We start from the raw sequence: 21,972 nt of genomic DNA, 5'->3' as shown, positions 1-21,972 counted from the left end.
TTCGTTCACTATATGCGAAGTGTCTCTTCCCTAACTTAAAAGACAGAAATGAATGAAATTGTGAACAAGAAAATAAAATATTTAATTTTTGTGGAATGAATTACACTGTATACTCTTACTCACAGTTGATTTACTTAAATTATGCTCTTGTCCCAAGTCCGCTTGCGAAAGACAATGTTCAAGGTCACATATAATATTTGCCTTTTCTTTCAAAGTAAACACTTTACACTTCGACATTTTTATACAGTACATTCATTGTTGGAACACTAGATCAGGTAGAAATGACAAGCGCTGTTATGGTGTGACTGCGTACTCAGTCTTGGACTTTCCCGGGTCACATAATGGAAACTGGGAGAGGGTTGATGGAGTTCGAAAGCCATCGAAATCTTACCTCTGGACATAATGTCTGTCCCCTTTTAATAAAAGAAGGCCATTTCATTTTCCGTTGTTTCGATGTTATCTGTCACAATTGAAATATTTCTGAGAGGATTAGAAATAACAGTAGAGTAGAGTGCCCGAGAACAGAATGTTAATCCTCCGACAGTGGAGTAAGGCAAGGTCGTCACACGTTGCCTGGATTTACAGTGCAGCTCATTGTCTAGGAATCACTAATCCTACCTTTGAAGTGCATCACGAAACAGGAAGTCTAGAAGCGTAGAGAGGACTAATAAGAATAGTAACTCATCAAGTGGGCAGAAGAAAATCATAATCCTACCTTTGTCCTTTGACTAAAGGAGTACGAAACTTAGAATGTTGCTCTCAACACATTCTTTCAATTTTATACAAGAAGGTCTGACTTCAAATAAGAATACAAGGTTCACTATAACCGAAGCGAGGGTTGACTATAAACGGAAATATTAATGTACTTTTTAATGTATGCGGGTCGGGACCAACGATTTTAGGTTCACTATAGCTGAATGTTCACTATATCCAGAGTTGACTGTATATCTATTGAAGGGTTTCAACTTAGACAATTTATTCTCAAAAATATAATTCCTGAAACAACTAAATGACTTTATATTGTCATCCAGTGAATTGAGCCTTCAATCAAATGGACTCAAATATTTTGAGTGTCAACAGAATACTCAATCAAGTGTACTGGACTACACAAAAGGATGCACTTATGCAATATGAAACAAAGTCCAAAATACAGCTTTTGAGCTACAGCTGTTTTAGCAAATCGTTACAAATAAAATTCTACATCAATACTATTACGAAAGTAATGATTGCATTATTAACATTCTGAAATGCTGTTTCAGATCAATTGTGCAGCTCGCATCAGTATTTGACTCACACAGAGTAGAAGGGCAACATTGGAGTTGGTTCCATATTGCTTATTGCAAAAATGGATATTGGCACTTGGTTCCTACTTGTGTGATTCAAATGAGAGAGAGATGAGGCAACAGTCTAGTTCAAATCCATGTTTAACACTTTATTATTGGAAAACTAAACATCCGAGACACTAATTGTGGGATTACAAATAAAATTTAAAAAAAATATATATTCATTAGCAGTTGTTCATACATTGTCTTATCATTCCAAGGTGAAGTCAAGGGGACCATTGATTCCATCAACATCATCCTGTCCACACCTGTCGAGTAACGGCTAGCGTGTCTGGCTGCGAAACCAGGTGACCCAGGTTCGATTCCCGATCGGGGCAAGTTACTTGGTTGAGGTTTTTCCGGGGTTTTCCCTCAACCCAATATGAGCAAATGTTGGATAACTTTCGGTGTTGCATCCTGGGCTCATTTCACCGGCATTATCACCTTCATCTCATTCAGACGCTAAATAACCTAAGCTGTTAATAAAGCGTCATAAAATAACCTACTAAAATAAAAATTCATTGGATTTTCTTCTGCAGTTACATATTTGATACCTAAACATCTTCGGTTCTACAACTTTCTTTGATACATTAACATTACTCTTGTTGCTATAATATAATATAATATAATATAATGTAATGTAATGTAATGTAATGTAATGTAATGTAATGTAATGTAATGTAATGTAATGTAATGTAATGTAATGTAATATAATATAATATAATATAATATAATATAATCCTATTAGCAAAAAATTGTATTCAAACTCCCATATTTACACAAAACAAACATGGGAACTGACAGCTTGGAGTTGGTTCTAAATTGCAAAACACTGCACTATGGATTCTGTTTTTGGTGGTTGGTTCAGATTTCTCTATAGGGCAGCACATTACAGATAGGAGTTGGTTCTATTTTGTATAAGAAACTATAAACATTAAGACACATTTTGCAATAGAAATCCAGATATTCATAAAATGGTGGTTGGTTCCATATTGCATAAGTGCATCCAATTATAACATAGTCAGTAATTCGATATTATGATACCCTACAATACTAAACATGCAGAAACTGTGAAAAATCGTAAAAATTACAAGTATTTACTTTCAAGAACTGGCGTTCACTGCTACTCACATTGTTGACTAGAGATTTTGCAGAGTTACTGAGAAGAATACGATCACACCAGGATGGACATCGTGTCTGCATGTAACATTTAGCTCCCTTTTTGTTCTCTTCAAACGGGTAACTTGGTTGGAAATTAATGGGGAACTCGTACAATCGACCAGCAAAAGGTTCAAGCTCACGGTCGAACTCCCTTAGCTTAAAAATGAAATAATATTCACATTAAACATCTTTTATTGTAGAGTGTAACATCTAATGAAAATGAATATTAAGACAATTAATATTAGACTATGATGTAGTAATTTCTGAACATTTATTACTCAGTAAACTTACCCATTTTCCATTGTCTTCTATGAACACAGTTTGGTGGTCTTTGTGGCTAAACTCCTTCTTTCCCAAAGATAGGATTACCTAAAATTAATACGTAAATGAATGGTGTACATTCCTTTCAATGTCAGCTTGTTCCAAGTAATGAGAGATTTGGGTAATAAACACACAAAATACTAAAGTGAAATATACAATAGACAGTTAGCAAATTAACATTTCCCAGACCTAGCCCTTTGTAATTATTATCTTTGGAGAATATTAAAGTCGAAATATACAAGATAAATCCCCATATTTTGGAACAGCTGTAGGAAAACGTATGCCAACAAAAGTCACTCTGTAACAACGAAGACAATGTACCAAGCAATAAGGAATTTCCTTTGCAAATACCAGAAATGTGTGGATATTGAGAATTAACATTTTTACCACCACCCAAAAGGCTAACAAGTGCTTTTAAGCAAATATACATATTTTATTTTATATTTTAATGTAGGTAATAACAATTAATGGTAAGAAGTGGCCATGCATAAGTTCTTTTACATCTACATTGTGGGCTGCATAATGGACGCTGCTAGAGCAACTGTTAGGTAGTTAAAGGTGGCACTTTAGCAATAAGATTTTAAATTGAATGCACTGCATTTCCAGCATATGAATTATAAATTTAATATTTTGCTTCTGCTAAATCATGTTAAGTATACTAAGTTTCATGGAACATTTTATTTACACCATGGCTCTTGACTTCAGAGCTGCTCTCTTGTTTGTTTTGTATCCCAATGAGCTTTGGGAGACGAGCTGTTGTTTTTTTTTTAACGTGAAACATTTATGCTCGAGGATCAAATGAATAAAATGTTACGAAAATCCCAACATCTGACGTCACTTGCTTATCAATGGCTCAGACTCTTGCAATGATATGGTGTTTGCTTACTTACTTACTGGCTTTTAAGGAACCCGGAGGTTCATTGCCGCCCTCACATAAGCCCGCCATTGGTCCCTATCCTGAGCAAAATTAATCCATTCTCTACCATCATATCCCACCTCCCTCAAATCCATTTTAATGTTATCTTCCTATCTACGTCTTGGCCTCCTAAAGGTCTTTTTCCCTCTGGCCTCCCAACTAACACACTATATCCAGAGAATCAGTCCCATTTCGAGGCTTATTTGAAGGATTCGTAACAAGCTGTTTTTTTACAGTGAAGGGTTGTTAGCCCTTCGCCCAACCCCCAAGCTGGAGGACCACCCCTCATCGGCTGTCCGCGACTGCTTATTCAATATATTCACAGCTACCCTCCATATCTGGAGGCCGTCTCCTCGATCCGCAACCTAAGGACGCGCCATGCCGTGGTGATAGGGACCCACAATACATGGTGTTTGCTAGAGGGATGAACTTACTTTGTCACACGGATTATTTCTCTTATCACAGACCCATACTAATGGCTCTCCAACAAACCAGTTCAGATGAAACACAATAATTCCATTGTAAATACTTGTACAGATATAGTAAAACCTCTATTCAACGTTTTTCTGGAGACATGAAATAATTAACTTTAAATGGAGGTTGACACTAAATAGGGGTTTGTTACTTTTGTTTAAGAATGTTTGAATACTTTTGCAAATAGCAATTTATTTGCAAAAAAAAGCTACAATAAGTAAATTATGGACAATACTGTACAAAAAATGGAAAATATGAGGGGAAGTTGGGTGCCAGTCAAGTCTTCTTTTCGCCATCTCGGATATCTTAGCATTTGGATTTTTTTCCATGAGATAAAGCGTTTTCCTTTCCTCAGCCATTGTTTTCTAGTGATATGTACAGTAACTATGAAAAATTTCATCTCTTCACTGTAGCAGTGCTGACACCACACACCTCAGCAAGCACAACAAATACAAGAATGATTGTCATGGATGGCTGCTACATCCATCATTGAATGTGATTGGTTCTTGCAAAGGGCAAGAATTAGCAGACAAATAGGAATGCAGAGTCAGATAGACGTGTTTAGGGCAGGGGAATCATATGGCAGCGAGGCAGCAACGTTGCCAAGTCATTGATTCTTAAAAAAAATTGTATTTTACACGTTGAACTGAAATGCATTTTTATTTTTGCTTTAGTCGAGATAAAAAAATCATTTAAAAACAAGTTTTGATGTAAAATGCAGGTTTCACAGCAAGGAGAATAACGTTATATCGAATATAAAAATACATTAATTATATGTAATAATTATTGGAACCATGAAATTTCAACATTAAATGCGGAAAAACGTTAAAATCGGGGTTCTACTGTACATGGTGTATACACATATTCCACAAGGAAATAAAGGAAAAATAATAATAACAATGCAACATATAAATTACATTAAATTTATTTCACTCTTAATCATATTCACAATCCTTATAAATAAGAACCAATTCCTTAAAAATCTAAATATCACAATTAACACCCAACTAAAACTTTTTTTTCCTTCTGCCTTAATAGCTGGATATTGAAATAGATTATCTTTTGTCATAATGATGTCAGGATCGTTGCAGATGATGGTGCAATGTGGTAATCACAAATTAAGAGAAAGTTAGTGCTGTGAATTTAATAATGTAAAATTTCTTTCATTCTGCATGAGATTTAGAATTTCCTGCATAATATCAATAGAAGAGTTGGAACATCATATCTAAAGAATTACACTAACCTGACTGGTTCCATCACGATACTGCATTTTTGTGTGATCAGTGCTCTTATTGCTCTGTAGTCTGACAGGATTCAAGTCTTCTGTCAGCTTCTGTTACAGAAAAGAAAAAAATTCTATCACAACAAATGCATAAAATGAAAAGAAATTATAATAAATTAAAGATAAATAGGTGTAGCAAATTGAAAAGGATGAGAAACGAACCAAATTAAATAATTCTGCAAGTAGTGCTATGAAACTGAAAAAAAGAGAGCAGTAATCAGAACTTCATTACTGCTTCATTGAATATTTAATTATATTAGATGTATAGCTTGTAAACATTTCGCAAGAGATCACCAGAATGCTTAAGAGCCTCTTTATAATACAATCTTGAGGTTTGTTGTTACAGTTTCAACAATTTTCTGCTAGGTATGGATGAATGTGTATCCATTGTAATCAATAAGATATTTATATAATGACAAAAATGGAGCAAAAGCAAAATATATATCAAAGAGTTCCAGCGAACATTTCGAATGTTTCACTGGCCAACTAGTGGCAGGTCCCTGCCACTATAGCTGCTGCTTGCATCTGTGAACTCAAGGCACTTCACCAGATTAAAACTTACATACAGCTTGATTCAGGGATTTTGGCTCCTGCAAAAAGTAAGTAGATAGTCTAAGAGCGAGTTACTCATCACTACTGGCAGGCTGGGTCACACAGGTCAGGCCGCGCGGTCATAACACCTAACACTTCCTTACAGGGGCGATTTCTCAGGGCATGCTATGCTTGCTGCGCAAGCCCAATATTTTCGTAGAGTGTGTATTTCTCAAAATGGAATTACGTACTTTAAAATTTATTTTGTTTTTTGGAATACTATAGAGGCGTAATACCATCCACAGGTTGCACACCGCAAATATCGCAACGCTTGCTCTTTTCTCGGAGCTACAGGAAAGACGTAGAAATAGCGAGAATATGATGCGCGCGCAAGTGGCTTCCTCCTTGGTCCGTCCTAGGCGCACATGCTTCTGTTATGTGTTGTTTGAAGCTCTGGTCTGAGAGCTACACCAACGACTATTTAACGTTACACAAAGCAGTATTGACAGCGGGAATGTGCTGTGATTTGCGAGTGCAATGTAATTGTATGAGTGGAATGCATGTGTTAGCTACTGCATGTATTATTAATTCTTGCAATGAGTTCGGAATTGTGTGTCATTGAAACCTTATTATTAAATCCATTTTCCCGAAGGACTATTCAAGAGAAGACAGACATTATAGAGAATATGTGCTCAATACAACAATATGCATTGGTTGGCAGGGTCGAAAAAACTAAATAAACTGTTTTGTTGTCCATGTTTGTTATATTATATCGAACTTCTACATCTGATAAGCGAATATGATCCATGACTCATAATGATTTCATAATTATAAAATAAATTATTTATGTCGGTATGATTATTTTTATTAATTATGAATTATTATATCCTCCCATCTTCCTCTATGAATAAAAGAGCAAGCCTAACTTTCGTGACTAGCATTCGCCCCTGCTTCCTTATCATGTCACGGTACACTCTGCCTTAAAACACAATATTCTTCCACACGTCCCATTACTAACCACTACGTCTGTTGACTAAACAGTGTCATGATGACTTATATTTTCTCGACATGAATGTTCCTCAGCTACGAGCATACATATTATTTTCATTCTTCCTCTTCCTTCTTCCCCTCCTATGCACGTTTGTGATTAAATTACTTTCTTATAACGCCCCTTGTCCTGGGTTGTTTGGCTAGTGAGCGAGCCAAACAACCCAGGACAAGGGGCAATAACGTTGAATCGAGCTGTACTATGTTATATTAATAACATTCGGTACTCACATAGTAGCTGCTGGAAGTATTGTCCATCTTGTGTGATATATAATTCACATCATTTATAGAACCTGTTTTATTAAACCTATTTACTGAATTATTGTTTTTCTACACAGAACTGAGAGGCCAAGAAATTTATGGCTAATGTTCTTCCTTGTTCTGCCACACAATTTCTTTTTCTGTATGTACGTTTTCAAAATGTGTACACCTCATGCACTGAATATGTAAAACATAACACAACGTAATAAACTGCACTTATTAGCTGACTCATTGCAGGCCTTTACTGACTGTGAAGGTCAGACTCAGGGGTGGCCGGTGACAAAAATATAGAGTGTGCTATAGCTTGATCACACATATACATAAAATGGAACATGCAACTAATCTAATATCGAAAATTAAGTTCATACTACGCTTCTTCCTACTGCAGAATGCCTTTATTATTCTGTTGTTGAATCCTTTTTTTGGCAGACACAATCTTCTTCTCAATCAACAGCATACCAAGTGCAGTGATACATTCCAGGGACATGGTGTTCCTTAAGGAGGTTTAGTATCTTCATTACAACATATCCAAATGTTGTCATATTCTATCCTGAGAAATTTTCTGTTGTAAGCACAGTTTTGCCCGCCTTTTGTTTTCTGATTTATAATCAAATTAAGTGTAGGCCTTTCCAACGGTTTCACTTCAATTTTTTCTTCCATATTTTTCATAGGGAATGAATTAGTTAAAAAACTCTTGACTGAATTCATTTCACCCCACAGAATAACACTGTAGTAAAATGAAAGTAGATAAAGAAGAAGATAATAAAATATATTTGTTAGCCTTAATAATCACAATGAATTCATTGCATCATCAGCTGTAATAATAATAATAATAATAATATGTTATAACTAAGACATTAATGCCATTCAACTTGAATTCTCAGAGAGGAAAGAGTAAATTTACAAATGATATACAATCTAGTCACTTTTAAACATTCTTTATTATTAAACTTAATTGTGTGTGTGTGTGTATCTAATGCTCTGGATTTAACAATGAAGTCATCATCCTTCTTGCTTCCCAGTATTTTGATGGAAGGTCAACAAATGTCCTAAGAGTTTCACAATTAGCCAGGTGCTCCATCTCCATGTCCTCTTCTCTGGTGCACAGTAAGCATTTAGGTGAATTCAGTACTCCAATACGATGGAGGTGTTTACCGAGGCAATCATGACCAGTAATCAATCTAAACATGGCCACGGCAGATTTTTGAGGTAGATTAGGAATTAGTTTTGAATCTTTGAATAATTCTTTCAATTTTGAATTTTGATGTTTTGCCTGTTCGCTGTTACTTATTCTTTTTATGACTCGTTTTATTGATTTAAGTTCGGCATTATCTCGCATAACTGCTGGCAATTCAAGAATATTTCACTCACTGCTACTGATGCTTCTAACCAACCCCAGGTTCAGGATTCTACTGGGAAAATAGCACAGAAGTGCACTGTTGACCGGTTTCTCGTCCTAATGCTGGAAGAATACGTCATTTGCCTAAGGGTATTTTAACCTCCATCAACATTCAATGCATGTGCAGCTACAGTGAGAATCAGCACACTACATAATTGTTTGCAACCTAACGCCATCTGAAAAATGAGCTGATTCGTAATGTTTTTACAGAATAATATTACTCGCAGTTAGGCCCGTAACACACTTGCAGAGTTTTCTCCAGCGAGAAATGTGTTGCGAGAAAGAGGCGAAGAGCCTCCTCCACACACTTGGCGAGTTCTCGCTATCACAGATCACATCTCGCTATGATCATCTATGCACTGCCTTCATGCAGAAAGCAGTTTTCTGATTATAGTAATGACTCGTTGGGAGAAATATTATAGGTTATGTATTTACGTATATTGTCGTACTTAAATATATAACCTGTAAGTATAATGTCGTACTTTACAAATTACGTACGAACGCTTTGTTGAATCTGAATATTCAGATGATGAGGAAGTGGAGTTACATGAACATATTTTGTTAATGAAAAGAAAAAGTAGGCCTAAAATTAAAGCCAGAAATATCTGAAAATCACATTGTATCTTACGAAAATAAGGGCGAGTTTTGGACACTGGTTTCGATTTGAATGATGATACATTTAGGTGTTATTTCAGGTTCAATGGACCACAGTTTTTTGGCATTCATGATATGATAAAGGATTCTTTGCTATGTTGTGATTAAAATTATGTAAACTGTTAAGACATATAGATACATTATTTCAAATGTTTAATTAATACTATTAAATCTCATCAAAATAAAATATAGCCCTATTTATTTTCAGATAATCTCCAGATTTCTTCTTTAAGTTTCGTGTTTTTATAGTTTTTATCCCGTGTATCATATAAATAGGCCTACAGGTGACATCGTACAAGTTCGGTAAGTTTCTGACTGCAATTATCAACCATCTTTCCTCATTTTCAAATAAAAACAATACAATTCATCGCCAGCTGTGATATCTTTTTCTACATTCAATCGTCATAAAGAATATAAATGTCAAACATCTTTGATAAATGTGTCAAGAAAATTCGCTCAGCTACCGATTCCAGCGAGAAACTCGCACAAGGTTTTTGCCTTGAGCGAGAATCTCTTCCAGTGTGTGGATGTCCATTTGAATCCATGTTATCAATTTTTTAATTTTCTCGCAACACATTTCTCGCTGGCGAAAACTCTGCAAGTGTGTTACGGGCCTTACATCATAAACAACAACATTTTACCAAAATTACGTGTGTGCTATAGTGCAATAGCACATTAAGACGAGCCGCCCCTGGTCAGACTACAAATTGAGATAGTTAACTCCCGGGGATGGGGGATTCGCCAACCATACAGCTTTCACGTGATGATCTTTATCTCTCATTCCCCCTCTCTTGGCATGGACACAATAAGTGCTTATGTGTGACAGGTAGCATATTAAAACACCAGTCAGAAGTAATTAAATAAGCTAAACATTAGGAAATTCACCAGCTTGCAGACAAGGAGAGACGAACTCGTAAGGATAGTCAAATTATTTGATGTTCAGTCATAAAACAGGAATGTCTTAATTTTGAAAACTCGTTAAATTTATTAACATAACATTGTACATACGTTTTAAACTAGCATAGCACCTTGAGTCCACAGATGCAAGGGGGAAGGGGAAGACCTGTTGCTGGTCAGCAGACAGAAATACCAGGAATGTTCACTGGACTCATTCTATGTATGTGTGCGTATATAAAGAACATTTATATGAAAAGAAGAAGCATTACGCTGCAGTAAAATGTAAACTCAAGATATTTTTTAGCAACTGAACTGTCCACAGGCAATCCTGTAAAATGTATTCGAGTTCACTGAACAAATGACAGAAGCCTGATGAAGCTATGACTCTGCAGTGATGTGATGCAATATGTCTTCAAAAACAGAAAATATTTCAAGGATCCAAAAGAAGATTGTCAATGAAAAAATTCCAGTTTCAAAACTATTTCATATAAGAAATAAAAATGTGAACTTGATGGGTTAAAAATTAATTTTACATTAAATTCGGAATGCCCAACAACAGGTGGATTTATGTACATTAAAGTAATAGGCTTCTTTAATGTAAATTAAAAGTTCTGCAGTGTCCACTCTCATTCAACATACGTTTTACACATCAGCATACGCAAATGTACGGTAATGAAGACAATGTGCATTCATAAGTGAAGAAATTAGTAAAAATATATCGTTTTCAAGAAAGAGTAAATGTTTGATTAAAATAAAAAAATACGAATACACTATTGTAGAAGAAGAGCAGCTCCAAATATCACAGGCATTATATGTTTTCCAAGCAATAATGCGAGGTAAATCTGCAGGTTTGACATGCACTTGAGAAAACGAAATGTGCAATACTACAAAGGTCTGTCACACGAAAATTCGTAACGAATTTTTTTCTGGTTTTGTCTGAAATGTCTTTAGCTGTGACATTCACAAATCACAAGATGTTTCTCTAATTTTATTATGAAGAGAGTTAAATTCAGTTCTTTAAACATGACTGTGGTTTCCGTGGATTTCTAGAGAACAGTCTTACTATCTCACCACATTTTTACATTACATGAAATAAACTCCATGATTAAATATAAATTGTTGAAAAATATTATCTTAGACAAACTGTAATGGTTTAACGTGTAAAATTCTATTCACCAAACATTAATTCCAGATGATATATTCTTTTTTTTATTTATTTTGTTGGGTTATTTTACGACGCTGTATCAACATCTAGGTTATTTAGCGTCTGAATGATATGAAGGTGATAATGCCAGTGAAATGAGTCTGGGGTCCAACACCGAAAGTTATCCAGCATTTGCTCGTATTGGGTTGAGGGAAAACCCCGGAAAAAACCTCAACCAGGTAACTTGCCCCGACCGGGATTCGAACCCTGGCCACCTGGTTTCGCAGCCAGACGCGCTGACCATTATTCCACAGGTGTGGACGATATATTCTTTCATGAACAAAAACTTAGTTATAAGGAGAAGCTTTTAGATTGTTATATTAGTTTGCAAAAAAGGAGATCAAATTTATTTTAATAACTATTAGACAAAAAAACAAAAATAAGAAATGCTTTTACACAAATCGTAACACACAAATGCAAAACAATTACTTCAAACTAGTTATATGAAAATAGAATTATTAACAACTGATTATGACTCAATATTAGTAAAATACATGCAGTATACCATACAGACTAATAAGAAGCATCACAAAATATCAAGTCGAAAGAATTTACTTTTCAACCACTCGTTTCAAAGGAAAACACCTGTAAGAGTTGCTTTACGTGTGCACATATTATGTGCTGTTTGTCATATTTAATTTACAAATAATTTGGAACATTTGTAGTAATGCCACTTGTATGAATAGCTTCCCATTGATAATCTAATTAAAGACAAGAGAAATTTAGACTACTTGCTCCCTACTGAAAAGTAGTGTGAGATGTTTAACTCAATGGCGGGCGGGGGGAGTTATAAGCACGTAGTACCTCATCTAAGTTGAAAATGACGAGAATCAAGAAATAATGACATGCTTTAATTACATTCTGTTGTCGTTTAAAAACTTAAAAAAAAGTGTGTACCCAGCAATACATACTGTTCAGAATGATGCAAGAAGAATTAAATGAAAACAAAACAGTATTCAATAACTGAAAATGGTCAAAAGAGGTTGTGTTTCCTCTTCTGAAATCTAAAACATAAGAACTATTACTAACCTATCTGGAGGGGAATCAACATGGAGTGTAACTGAACCCGACCTGACTCAAAGAATCCACTCCAAAACCAAGATAACAGAGCAGAAAAAAAGAAACTCCTACTGACTTTGACAACTCCTTGCGTGTCTGTCCTGAAGTTAAAGTCACCAAACACAAAGAATGGAGCTGTTCCATAGGCATCATTATGAAACCTGCGAAAGAAAAAATTGTTGCTTTACATCAAACTGAGTTTTTTTTACATTAAAATACACATTTCTTATTCACTATCATCCAATCTTTATGAAATCACTGTTACAACTTCTTTTACCAGCTTTCCACTATATTTGCAATTAATTATTTCTTCAAGATTATAGTTAGCTCAAATGCAATTAAACATTAAGAAAGCGTATGGGTTAGTTTCAACGAATTCTATGCAATATGGAGGCTGCAATATTACAAATAATAATAATAATAATAATAATAATAATAATAATAATAATAATAATAATGTTCAAAGAAATTTATAATTCATTATCATATGAATCATTTCCGACCATTTTTCTCCATTTAGTGGAGTTAAGAATTTTAGTATACAGGTATAAAATTTTAACACGAGTGAAATCAAAATTATGAAAATAAGGGATGAAAGGGAAAAACGATGTAAAATTTAAAAATATGTTGTTACAATGATTGCCTAGTAAGTAATGCACCTCTTTTTCTTTGGGGTTTTTAAATTGTAAGAATGTTAACAGTTATGATGCAAATCTTCCTATTCATGTACAGTACTTCCTGAACTTAAAAAAAACCTTAAAGCTTATATTTTGACCATGAGCATTTGAAAAAATGAACTTAAAGTTGCTGTATTCTTTTAAGGAGTTCTCTCAAAAATTGCTCGCAAGGAAAGACAGCTGGAGTTCATTTATTGATAAAATAGATAAATTGAAAATTAATGTACTAATAGTCAAGTATTGTATTAGTTGTTTTATGCTCGACCATACCGAAATGTAGTAATTATACACCTGGTAGCAGACCTTTAATGCATATCATTAAAGTACACCTACTCATTAAAGGTCAGCTCTTTCAGCCAATGACGACTCAGATTACAACTGTTCAGCCAATGACAGGTCAGCTTTCTACCGTTATAAAACCGCAAGTATCGATTATTCTCGGATATGCAATCGAAAGAGAATTAGCGAAAAGTCACGGAGGCTGGAAATCCAATACTGTCGAAGAAGGTTATGTTCTGTTACTATAATAATTAGCGTTAATTGTAAATAATATTCAAATAAATTCAATTTGTCATCTCGTTTTTCAATGTCGAATTCAATAATCAAGGTTATAATATTATAATATTATCAAGTTTAATGGGACTACGTCAAGGTCAATGACATTATTGTTCCTCAGAAAAAATCAATACTTTCGCGTCTGCGGACATCTCACAATTCACGACCTAGAACAAGGTCACTTCCGATCTTGTCAGTTACAAATAAAATGTATACATCTAAATACCGGTAATTTCAAGTTAGAAATATGGTTGAGCATAAAAAGTCGTATGAAACTCGCCTATAATGGTAATTAAGAAGCTCGTATGAAAATTATGAAACTCGCTTGCGCTCGTTTCATATATATCCATACTCGATTCTTAATTACTATCATTATAGGCTCATTGCATAATGTACTATTATAGATGACTTGTTTAATCAAATGTTTAACAATTATATATTTAATTCGAAATTTTCTCGGGCTTCCAGCCAGGTCATAAATTGGTGATCCACCGACGTTTCGAGGATGTTCATCTTCCTCATCTTCAGGGTTAAGTGATATCTGAGGGTACCTAGCTCCTTAATTTATAGTGCCAGAGGGAATCAGCCGAGGAGCTGTGCGCCGATTGGCTGTTATTAGTGCGGACCGCGGCGAGAACGTTGCCGACGTGTCGTCTTGCTTTGTGCTTTCCGGCTGAATGACCTTGGGTCTCACGGTGGGCTCAGTGGACGAGTTCTCCACTGATGACGGCCCGTCGTCCGGGCGGTGAGAAATTTAATAGCCGGTGACCATGCCGCGCTTAGTTGGAGACCCAAGTCCCAGTTCAGGTTACCGCGTTCCGCCACTATGGCCAGGGTTTCTTTTACTCTTCTATCCCAATAGCCCGCACGCTTTACCAGGACCTCGGTGTTATTGAAATTAGGCCTATGACTTTTTTCAATGCAATGTTCAGCCAATCCGGATTTTTCGGGCTGCATTAATCTGATGCTTCTTTGATGTTCCGAAAGACGCGTCGCTATTGTGCGTCCAGTCTGTCCAATGTAAGCCGCATCACATTCACACGGGATGCGGTAGATCCCTGGTACTCTGAGGCCTAGATCGTCTTCTGGCCATAGCGGCGGAATGCGGTAATCTGAACCGGGACTCGGGTCTCCAACTAAGCGCGGCATGGTCACCGGCTATTAAATTTCTCACCGCCCGGGCGACGGGCCGTCATCAGCGGAGAACTCGTCCGCCGAGCCCACCGTGAGACCCAAAGTCATTCAGCCGGAAAGCACAAAGCAAGACGACACGTCGGCAACGTTCTCGCCGTGGTCCGCACTAATAACAGCCAATCGGCACACAGCTCCTCGGCTGACTCCCTCTGGCACTATAAATTAAGGAGCTAGGTACCCTCAGATATCACTTAACCCTGAAGATGAGGAAGATGAACATCCTCGAAACGTCGGTGGATCACCAACTTATGACCTGGCTGGAAGCCCGAGAAAATTTCGAATTATCACGTCGCCAGGAAAGCTTCAGTAGTTATTTCAATTATATATTTGTTTTACTTTATTAGACCTATCTGGTTCTTCTTGTCAGTGGTAGCCCATGTCATTATTCCAGAATGTGTCACTGAACAATGACAAACGTCCATGCAAAGTGCACAGAACATAATGCAGCATAAAGAATCACTTGTGACCACTCTAGTAAAAGTTTCAGAAACAGGACACAATGAGATTCATGATTTGTCACATTATGGCAGCATCATGATATTGTATTGTCAAACTGTCTCTTTCGCTGGTATTGACGCACCACAAGCTGACATACGAAACTGGACATTCTTGTTAACAAATGAAGTATAAACGAAATTTTGAAGGACCTTGGATACATTAAGATGCGCGCAAAAACTGCAAAAACCAAACAGTTGTTCACAAAATTTAGTGGAAAGAAATTTCTTCAAAGTTGTGGGCACTTTACGAAATATGTTTAGGGATGTGATATCGAAAGGAAGTCAGTTCTACATTTTTAAGACCTTTAAAAAGTTTCTTGCCAAGTTCGACTACACAAGAAACCAGGAAAAATTCTGTTTCAACATAATATCCTCCACACACAAGAGTTCTTGTTGTTTTCTAATGCCAGGCGTTTGACAATAAAGTCATTTGACCTCTTGCACTCCAATATTTTTCAAAGATATTATCATGACCAGCCACTGAAGCACCACACAAGTGTAAGAACTCTTGAAGTGGCCACAACATTTGGATTGACAGTTTTACTTCATCCCCTTATAATCCGGATCTTGCTCTAGACTTTCACCTCTTTTGGTTGTCATCCTTATAAGAGATTATTGAAAGTTATGGATGTGATTCAGGTGGTCACATCTTGGCTATGAAAGAAGAACAAGATCTTGTACAATCAATGTCTTGGTTTCTTATTGGCGGAAAGTCGTACAACAGACATTTTATTGGAAAATAATGTTAAGCAGATAGAACACTACCTAAGATCAAAACAATTTTCATTATTTTTTTTTTTTACCTGTATCTTTAGAGGAAAAATAAGGTACATAACTCATGAGGCAGCTCCTGTAACACATTAAAAAAAAAATCTGATTTCTATCTTCTATCCACCTCTGGTATTCCTTTCATAGTATGTGGTACCAAGATACAAAATTGCTATTAAATAATAATGTTACAGAAATAAGAGTGCAATCTCATTGTCATACTTCCATTCGTGGTTGAAATGAGTGAAGATTAGGAAGAAAGAGAAAGGAGAGGAGGATAGGAAAGAATTTCACTTCATGAAAACACATCACTCAAACTTTCAGAATTACGATTACATATAAATCTGAAAGCAAAATGTAATATGAGAAACAACCTTAATCGTTTTATTCTTCCTCACAAGATGTTTACTTCAAATGCTATTATTCACCTTTTACTTTGTTATGAGATAATTACATCTCTTAATTTCTGCATAAAATCGTAAGTAATTAGAAATTTACACACTAAGAAAAATATACCTGCACAGTTAACGTTTCAATATTACATTTCTTATACAACACACTTCATTTTACTATGAAGCGGAAAAATTATTGTAGCATGTTCACAAAAAATAATACCGTTAACTTTCTTTTAGAAATCTTAATCATATAAGTTTGTTACTTTTTGTGTTATGACAAATATGTAAAAAGGGAGAAATACCAAATAGGAGGTTACTCAACTTTCAACATGTGATTTATAATTGTGTAGATAAGGACATTTTAATGACTTTACATTACAAACTTTCACTTGTTGAATTACAACACAACTAAGCTGAAGACTTTGTTACAAAGAAACATTACTGCAATCTTCGATAAGAATTGGCATAAGTATACTGCACAGATAAAGCGTAAGTCATAATATTACACAGTATACTGTTTACATATTCTATCTTCAGACAAAAGATAGGCTACTTCCAGTTGAAATTCAATATGTACCGGTATATAATACAAAATTCGTGCTTTGCAGTGAAGCTTAATAAATGTAATAATGTACAGTATTTCATATGTTGCCCTGAACGTAGTAGATTGTTGTTTAGTCAACTGTGCAAAGACAGGTTTGACCCTCATAACAACAATAAGGCATCACTCATGAGGCAACTAAGCTAGTCCCTTTCTCCCTCCATTGCATAAATCACCAACATATTACATTAATCAGATTTCAGATGCATACAAACAATTGTTCTACCTCTGATATGTATCGTAAAGTGAGATGTACTGCCTGATAATATGGTATCAAAATTTATTTTATCTACTTTCTTTAGAAATAGAAGAAGTAAAATTTTTGAAACGACACATTACATTTTTTCCTAACAATTCTTATATACGTAAGTTTCACTGCACTCTTGGATTTTTACATCATTAAACGCCACTATAAAATAATAAAATTGAAACAACATTCTCATTTACAACCATGTATGAAAGGGATATTACAACAAAATTACCAACTATGCTGACTTGCTACACTCCACAATGCTTTCGTTTTATTTGCTTTGTATAGGATAATTGGCACTGAGAAAGTCTCACACTTCTACATAAAAAAAAAATATGCCTAAAGACACACATTTTAATTGCTATTATCACTCAAGTATTATACGTAAACACTTATTTTCAGTGACTTGCAGGCAACTCTGAATTGAATAAGGGACAAATATAACATGCATATGATTGGGTAAATGTCAGATGTAATATTGCTAACTCCAGCAAACATATTTTTTTAACTGGGTTGGAGGGCACTCAGGTATATTAAGGAATGAAAGGACAGACCAGCTAGCCAAGCTTGCTTGTTCCATGAATGCCGTAGACAATTACCACAAAATTCCTGTCAATTTTATAAAACATAAATTAAGTGAACACATGTTAGCACGCTCGGATATTCAATGCCAAGGAAGTAATAATGGCTCTCTAACTAGACTTATTCTTTCCCACAATAATCTCTAGGTTGAACTGTAAATATATGATACCCAATTTCGTGCTTACGCAATTCATTTCAGGTCATGGAAAATTTAAAACATATTCCATTCTTGATGTAGGGACACATTTAAAACAAAATTCATTATTCCCGTTTTTAGTATGACAAGTGAAGATGACGATCAGTACAGGAATTTTCATATTTTTCGTACATTCAGTTACCAAAGGACCAGGGCCATAACCAGGAAGATTTCAGAGGTTGCTCAGCAACCCTTATCTATGCTGTGAGCAACCCCTAAAATTGTTCCTAACCTCGTAGCCTATAATTGTGTGTAACTTAATGTGCAAAACACCGTATCATATAGGATGATCGTTGATAACAGTAACTAAAAAATTGTATTGTAAGTACAGTGAGATGAAAAGAAAACTACAGCTATTTTGGGTTAATAAAGTTTCACTTCAATCCTTTCAAGCAATCTTTAAAATATTCAGTGTTTCATGGTTTCATTGTTGTTGTACTGATAATTAGTAGTGGTAAATAAATATATTAAAATAATAATTTTATATTTGGTATTTATTGAATTGTGTCCAATGTCAAAAAAATAAAATTCAGCTCAAGACTTGGTTCAGTTGCAGGGAGATCAGAGCAACTTGTAGTGCTGTCTGTTGCTTATGGCCCTGCAAAAGACATGACCAACGTTGTTCGTATAATACCCGCTAGATGAATTTCGAAAACCCGCGACTTTCTAGCAAATATCTCTAGATTTTAATGTATACTTATTATTCAATAATAATAATAATAATAATAATAATAATAATAATAATGATGATGATGATGATGATGATGATGATGATGATGATGATGATGATGATGATGATGATAATAATAATAATAATAATAATAATAATAATAATAATAATGGTCAAGATAGAGCATCCACCCGCCAATGTAACGAATATTGCACACTTTTTTCATTCCCAATGTGGCGCTGTAAAGCAATTTTGAACACTTTTATCACAGACACAACCTATTTAAATTCTTATTGCACTATATATGTTACCGTTAAAACACAAAATCCGACAAAACCAGTTTCAACTAGTAAAAAGTAATTTTAAAATATAGACAGATAGAAAGCGAATTTTCGTAAGATCTAGAATCAATGACAGGTTAGGTTTGGTTTATATAGGGTTTTTTTTTTTTTGGGGGGGCTTTTACCAAAGAAAAACCTAAACAAACCAAATCTAATCTGACATTGATTCTAGATTATACGAAAACTTATTTTCTATCTTTATTTGCTTAAACTAGTTTTTACGAGCTGAAGCTGGTTTTGACGGATTTCGGGTTTTAACAGTAACATATATAATATGGAATTATCACTACATAAACACATCCATTATTTCACAGAACATGCATTGAACGAATTAAATGCTTATAATGCTAATATGAATTTCATTTCAGAAATTTTAAAGATTAAAAACCGCTAGTATTCCCGCTAAGCGAGATAATATAATTTTACCCGCGAGATGGTTATCCAAAAAAGCTAGATTTAGCGGGAAAACCGCTGAATTGACAATACTGGACACAAAAGTAAATCACCATCACTACCAGCACCCAAATAACCAGCAATACCAAAACAATGGTACTTTTGGCTCGTCCAAAAAAAATTTAAATCTGCCACACTGCCACAGTCTGGGCAGTCAGTGTTGCCACATTAGGAAGTTTGCACAAGCTTTCATTTTCAGTGAATATTCGAACCTAAAATTAGTGTATTATTTGTGTTGTGTGATATGTTTTAATAAAGAAAATCCACGCAGTTTTTATGTTTACTTAGTTATGTTCAGGCTCTCAGTGTTGCCACATTAGAAGTTCGCACGAACAATCATCTTTAGTGAATATTCGAATCTAACATTAGTGTATTACTTGTGTTGTGTGATGTGTTTTAATAAGGAAAATCCACACCCTTTTTATGTTTATTTAGTTATGTTTGGGCCGTCGTGTTGCCACATTAGGAAGTTCGCGAACTTTAATTTTCAGTGAATATTCGAACTTAGAATTAGTGTATTATTCGTGTTGTGTGATGTGTTCTAATAATGAAACTCCACACACTTTTTATGTTCATTCAGTTATGAGCAAGTGATAGAAGAATAAGCTTCATGTTGTTGTTGTTGTTGTTTTCTAAAGCCAGGCATTTGACAATAAAGTCATTTGACCTCTTGCACTCCAATATTTTTCAAAGATATTATCACGGTCAGCCACTGAAGCACACCTGCATCTCAAACAGCAGAAATAACTAAAATGCTCTCTCAATTAATAATACGCAATAAAAGAATTGTATTCCAATGGATACCATCCCATTGTGGAATCCTGGGAAACGAGAATGCGGATGCATTAGCAAAGAAGGGCAACACTGCTACTTACAGACCTGTTACTAAATCTACGTATTACTCTGTGAAAAGATTGATTAAATCTACATACTTAGACTTCAACAAACAAAATTTTATAACACAATCCCAAGGGAAAAAATGGAACTCTCTGCATCATAATCCACAGTTAATTCCCGATTTACCACGAAAATCGTCTGTAGCTGCATTTAGATTGGCAACAGGCCATGATTGTTTGGCCAAACATCTGCATAGAATTGGAATATATCAGTCCTCTAACTGCCCATTGTGCAACTCAAACCAAGAAAATAAGCTTCATATGGATGCAGTTTCAACATTTGACACCATGAAATACGAACTTTTTTTTTTATATACAGGTATTTATTCAATTCGTATCCGGAAATAGCCTGGTCCCTTTGGTGCTGATTAAGAGGGATTCTACTGTACTTGGAGTCAGTTGGGCCACCTGCACGAGAAGGAACAGCAAAAACATAAAGGCCATTGAAAAATTTGCTTATATTCACATATCATATGTCGCAAGGTTCATCCTGTATATGCCACATAGAATCTACAACTTTCCTTCCATCCTAAAGGAAGCTATTTTGAGTGATAAGAGCAATAATCACTACACTACAAAGGACAATATTTATGTACCTACAATTAACTTAAAAGAGAACAACTATAGGTAAAACAAAACTGGCAAATTAAGAAGTCAATAATATTAAATGAAAACATATTTCTAACCTATCCAAAATATGTTCCAGAGCTCGCCGACGATTCTTGCAGTAAACTGAAGGGAACTGAAAAAGAGAATAACCTTATTACAAACACTGTGTTACAATTATGATTACTAACAAATGAAAAAGAAAGGACAATTATAATAATTCAACTAACGTGATATGTATATTAATTATATGTCAACTCTGAAAATATAAAGCATTTGTTGAATTTCATGGTAAGGGTCTGTAATTCTTAATTTATAATACATATTAATGAAAGAAGTCTCATAAAACAGTAAAAATATAAAAACTGATAAAATTGCAAGAACAAGGACATAAGTTTCTTGCCAGTTAGTGAGAAATCTCGAAAAGTAATGGGCTGTTTGAAGTGTTATTCTTGTGTTGGTGTTTTTCCCGTGCAATATCTAAATAACATTTAAAGATAAAAATATTTATGTAATAGGTTCACACTCCGACTACAATATTGTGGGCAGTAAGATTTCTTCAAAAAAGCAAAATGAGATCCTGCGTCACGGTGCTTCTTAAGTAATTAAAGAAACTCAAATATTTTGAAGGAAATCCGATTACCAATAAGGGAACAGGAAAACTGTTTTTTTTTTTTTAAGGAAGGACCCGAAGGCTTACACTGCAGCCTGAGGCTTATTGTGCTTACCGCTCCTATTCTGTGTGAATGATTGGGTAGCCAAA

At 35.0% G+C, this 21,972-nt stretch overlaps 1 protein-coding gene across 5 annotated transcripts in view; it reads right to left on the bottom strand.

Moving 5' to 3' along the window:
* 5PtaseI (inositol polyphosphate-5-phosphatase A) overlaps positions 1 to 21,972 on the bottom strand; it is a 71,512-nt gene that overhangs the window by 33,642 nt on the left and 15,898 nt on the right. For all 5 annotated transcript variants that reach the window (XM_069844377.1, XM_069844373.1, XM_069844372.1 and 2 more), the window contains exons 8-12: positions 21,290 to 21,345; positions 12,605 to 12,689; positions 5,438 to 5,527; positions 2,775 to 2,852; positions 2,454 to 2,639 (exon numbers count right to left, since the gene is read on the bottom strand). In XM_069844377.1, the coding sequence (XP_069700478.1) occupies positions 2,454 to 2,639; positions 2,775 to 2,852; positions 5,438 to 5,527; positions 12,605 to 12,689; positions 21,290 to 21,345 (495 nt within the window). The remainder of the gene's footprint in view (positions 1 to 2,453; positions 2,640 to 2,774; positions 2,853 to 5,437; positions 5,528 to 12,604; positions 12,690 to 21,289; positions 21,346 to 21,972) is intronic.

Source organism: Periplaneta americana, chromosome 13 (assembly GCF_040183065.1).
Source record: "Periplaneta americana isolate PAMFEO1 chromosome 13, P.americana_PAMFEO1_priV1, whole genome shotgun sequence".
Lineage (NCBI taxonomy): Eukaryota > Metazoa > Arthropoda > Insecta > Blattodea > Blattidae > Periplaneta > Periplaneta americana.
This window is presented reverse-complemented; position numbering and strand designations above follow the sequence as displayed.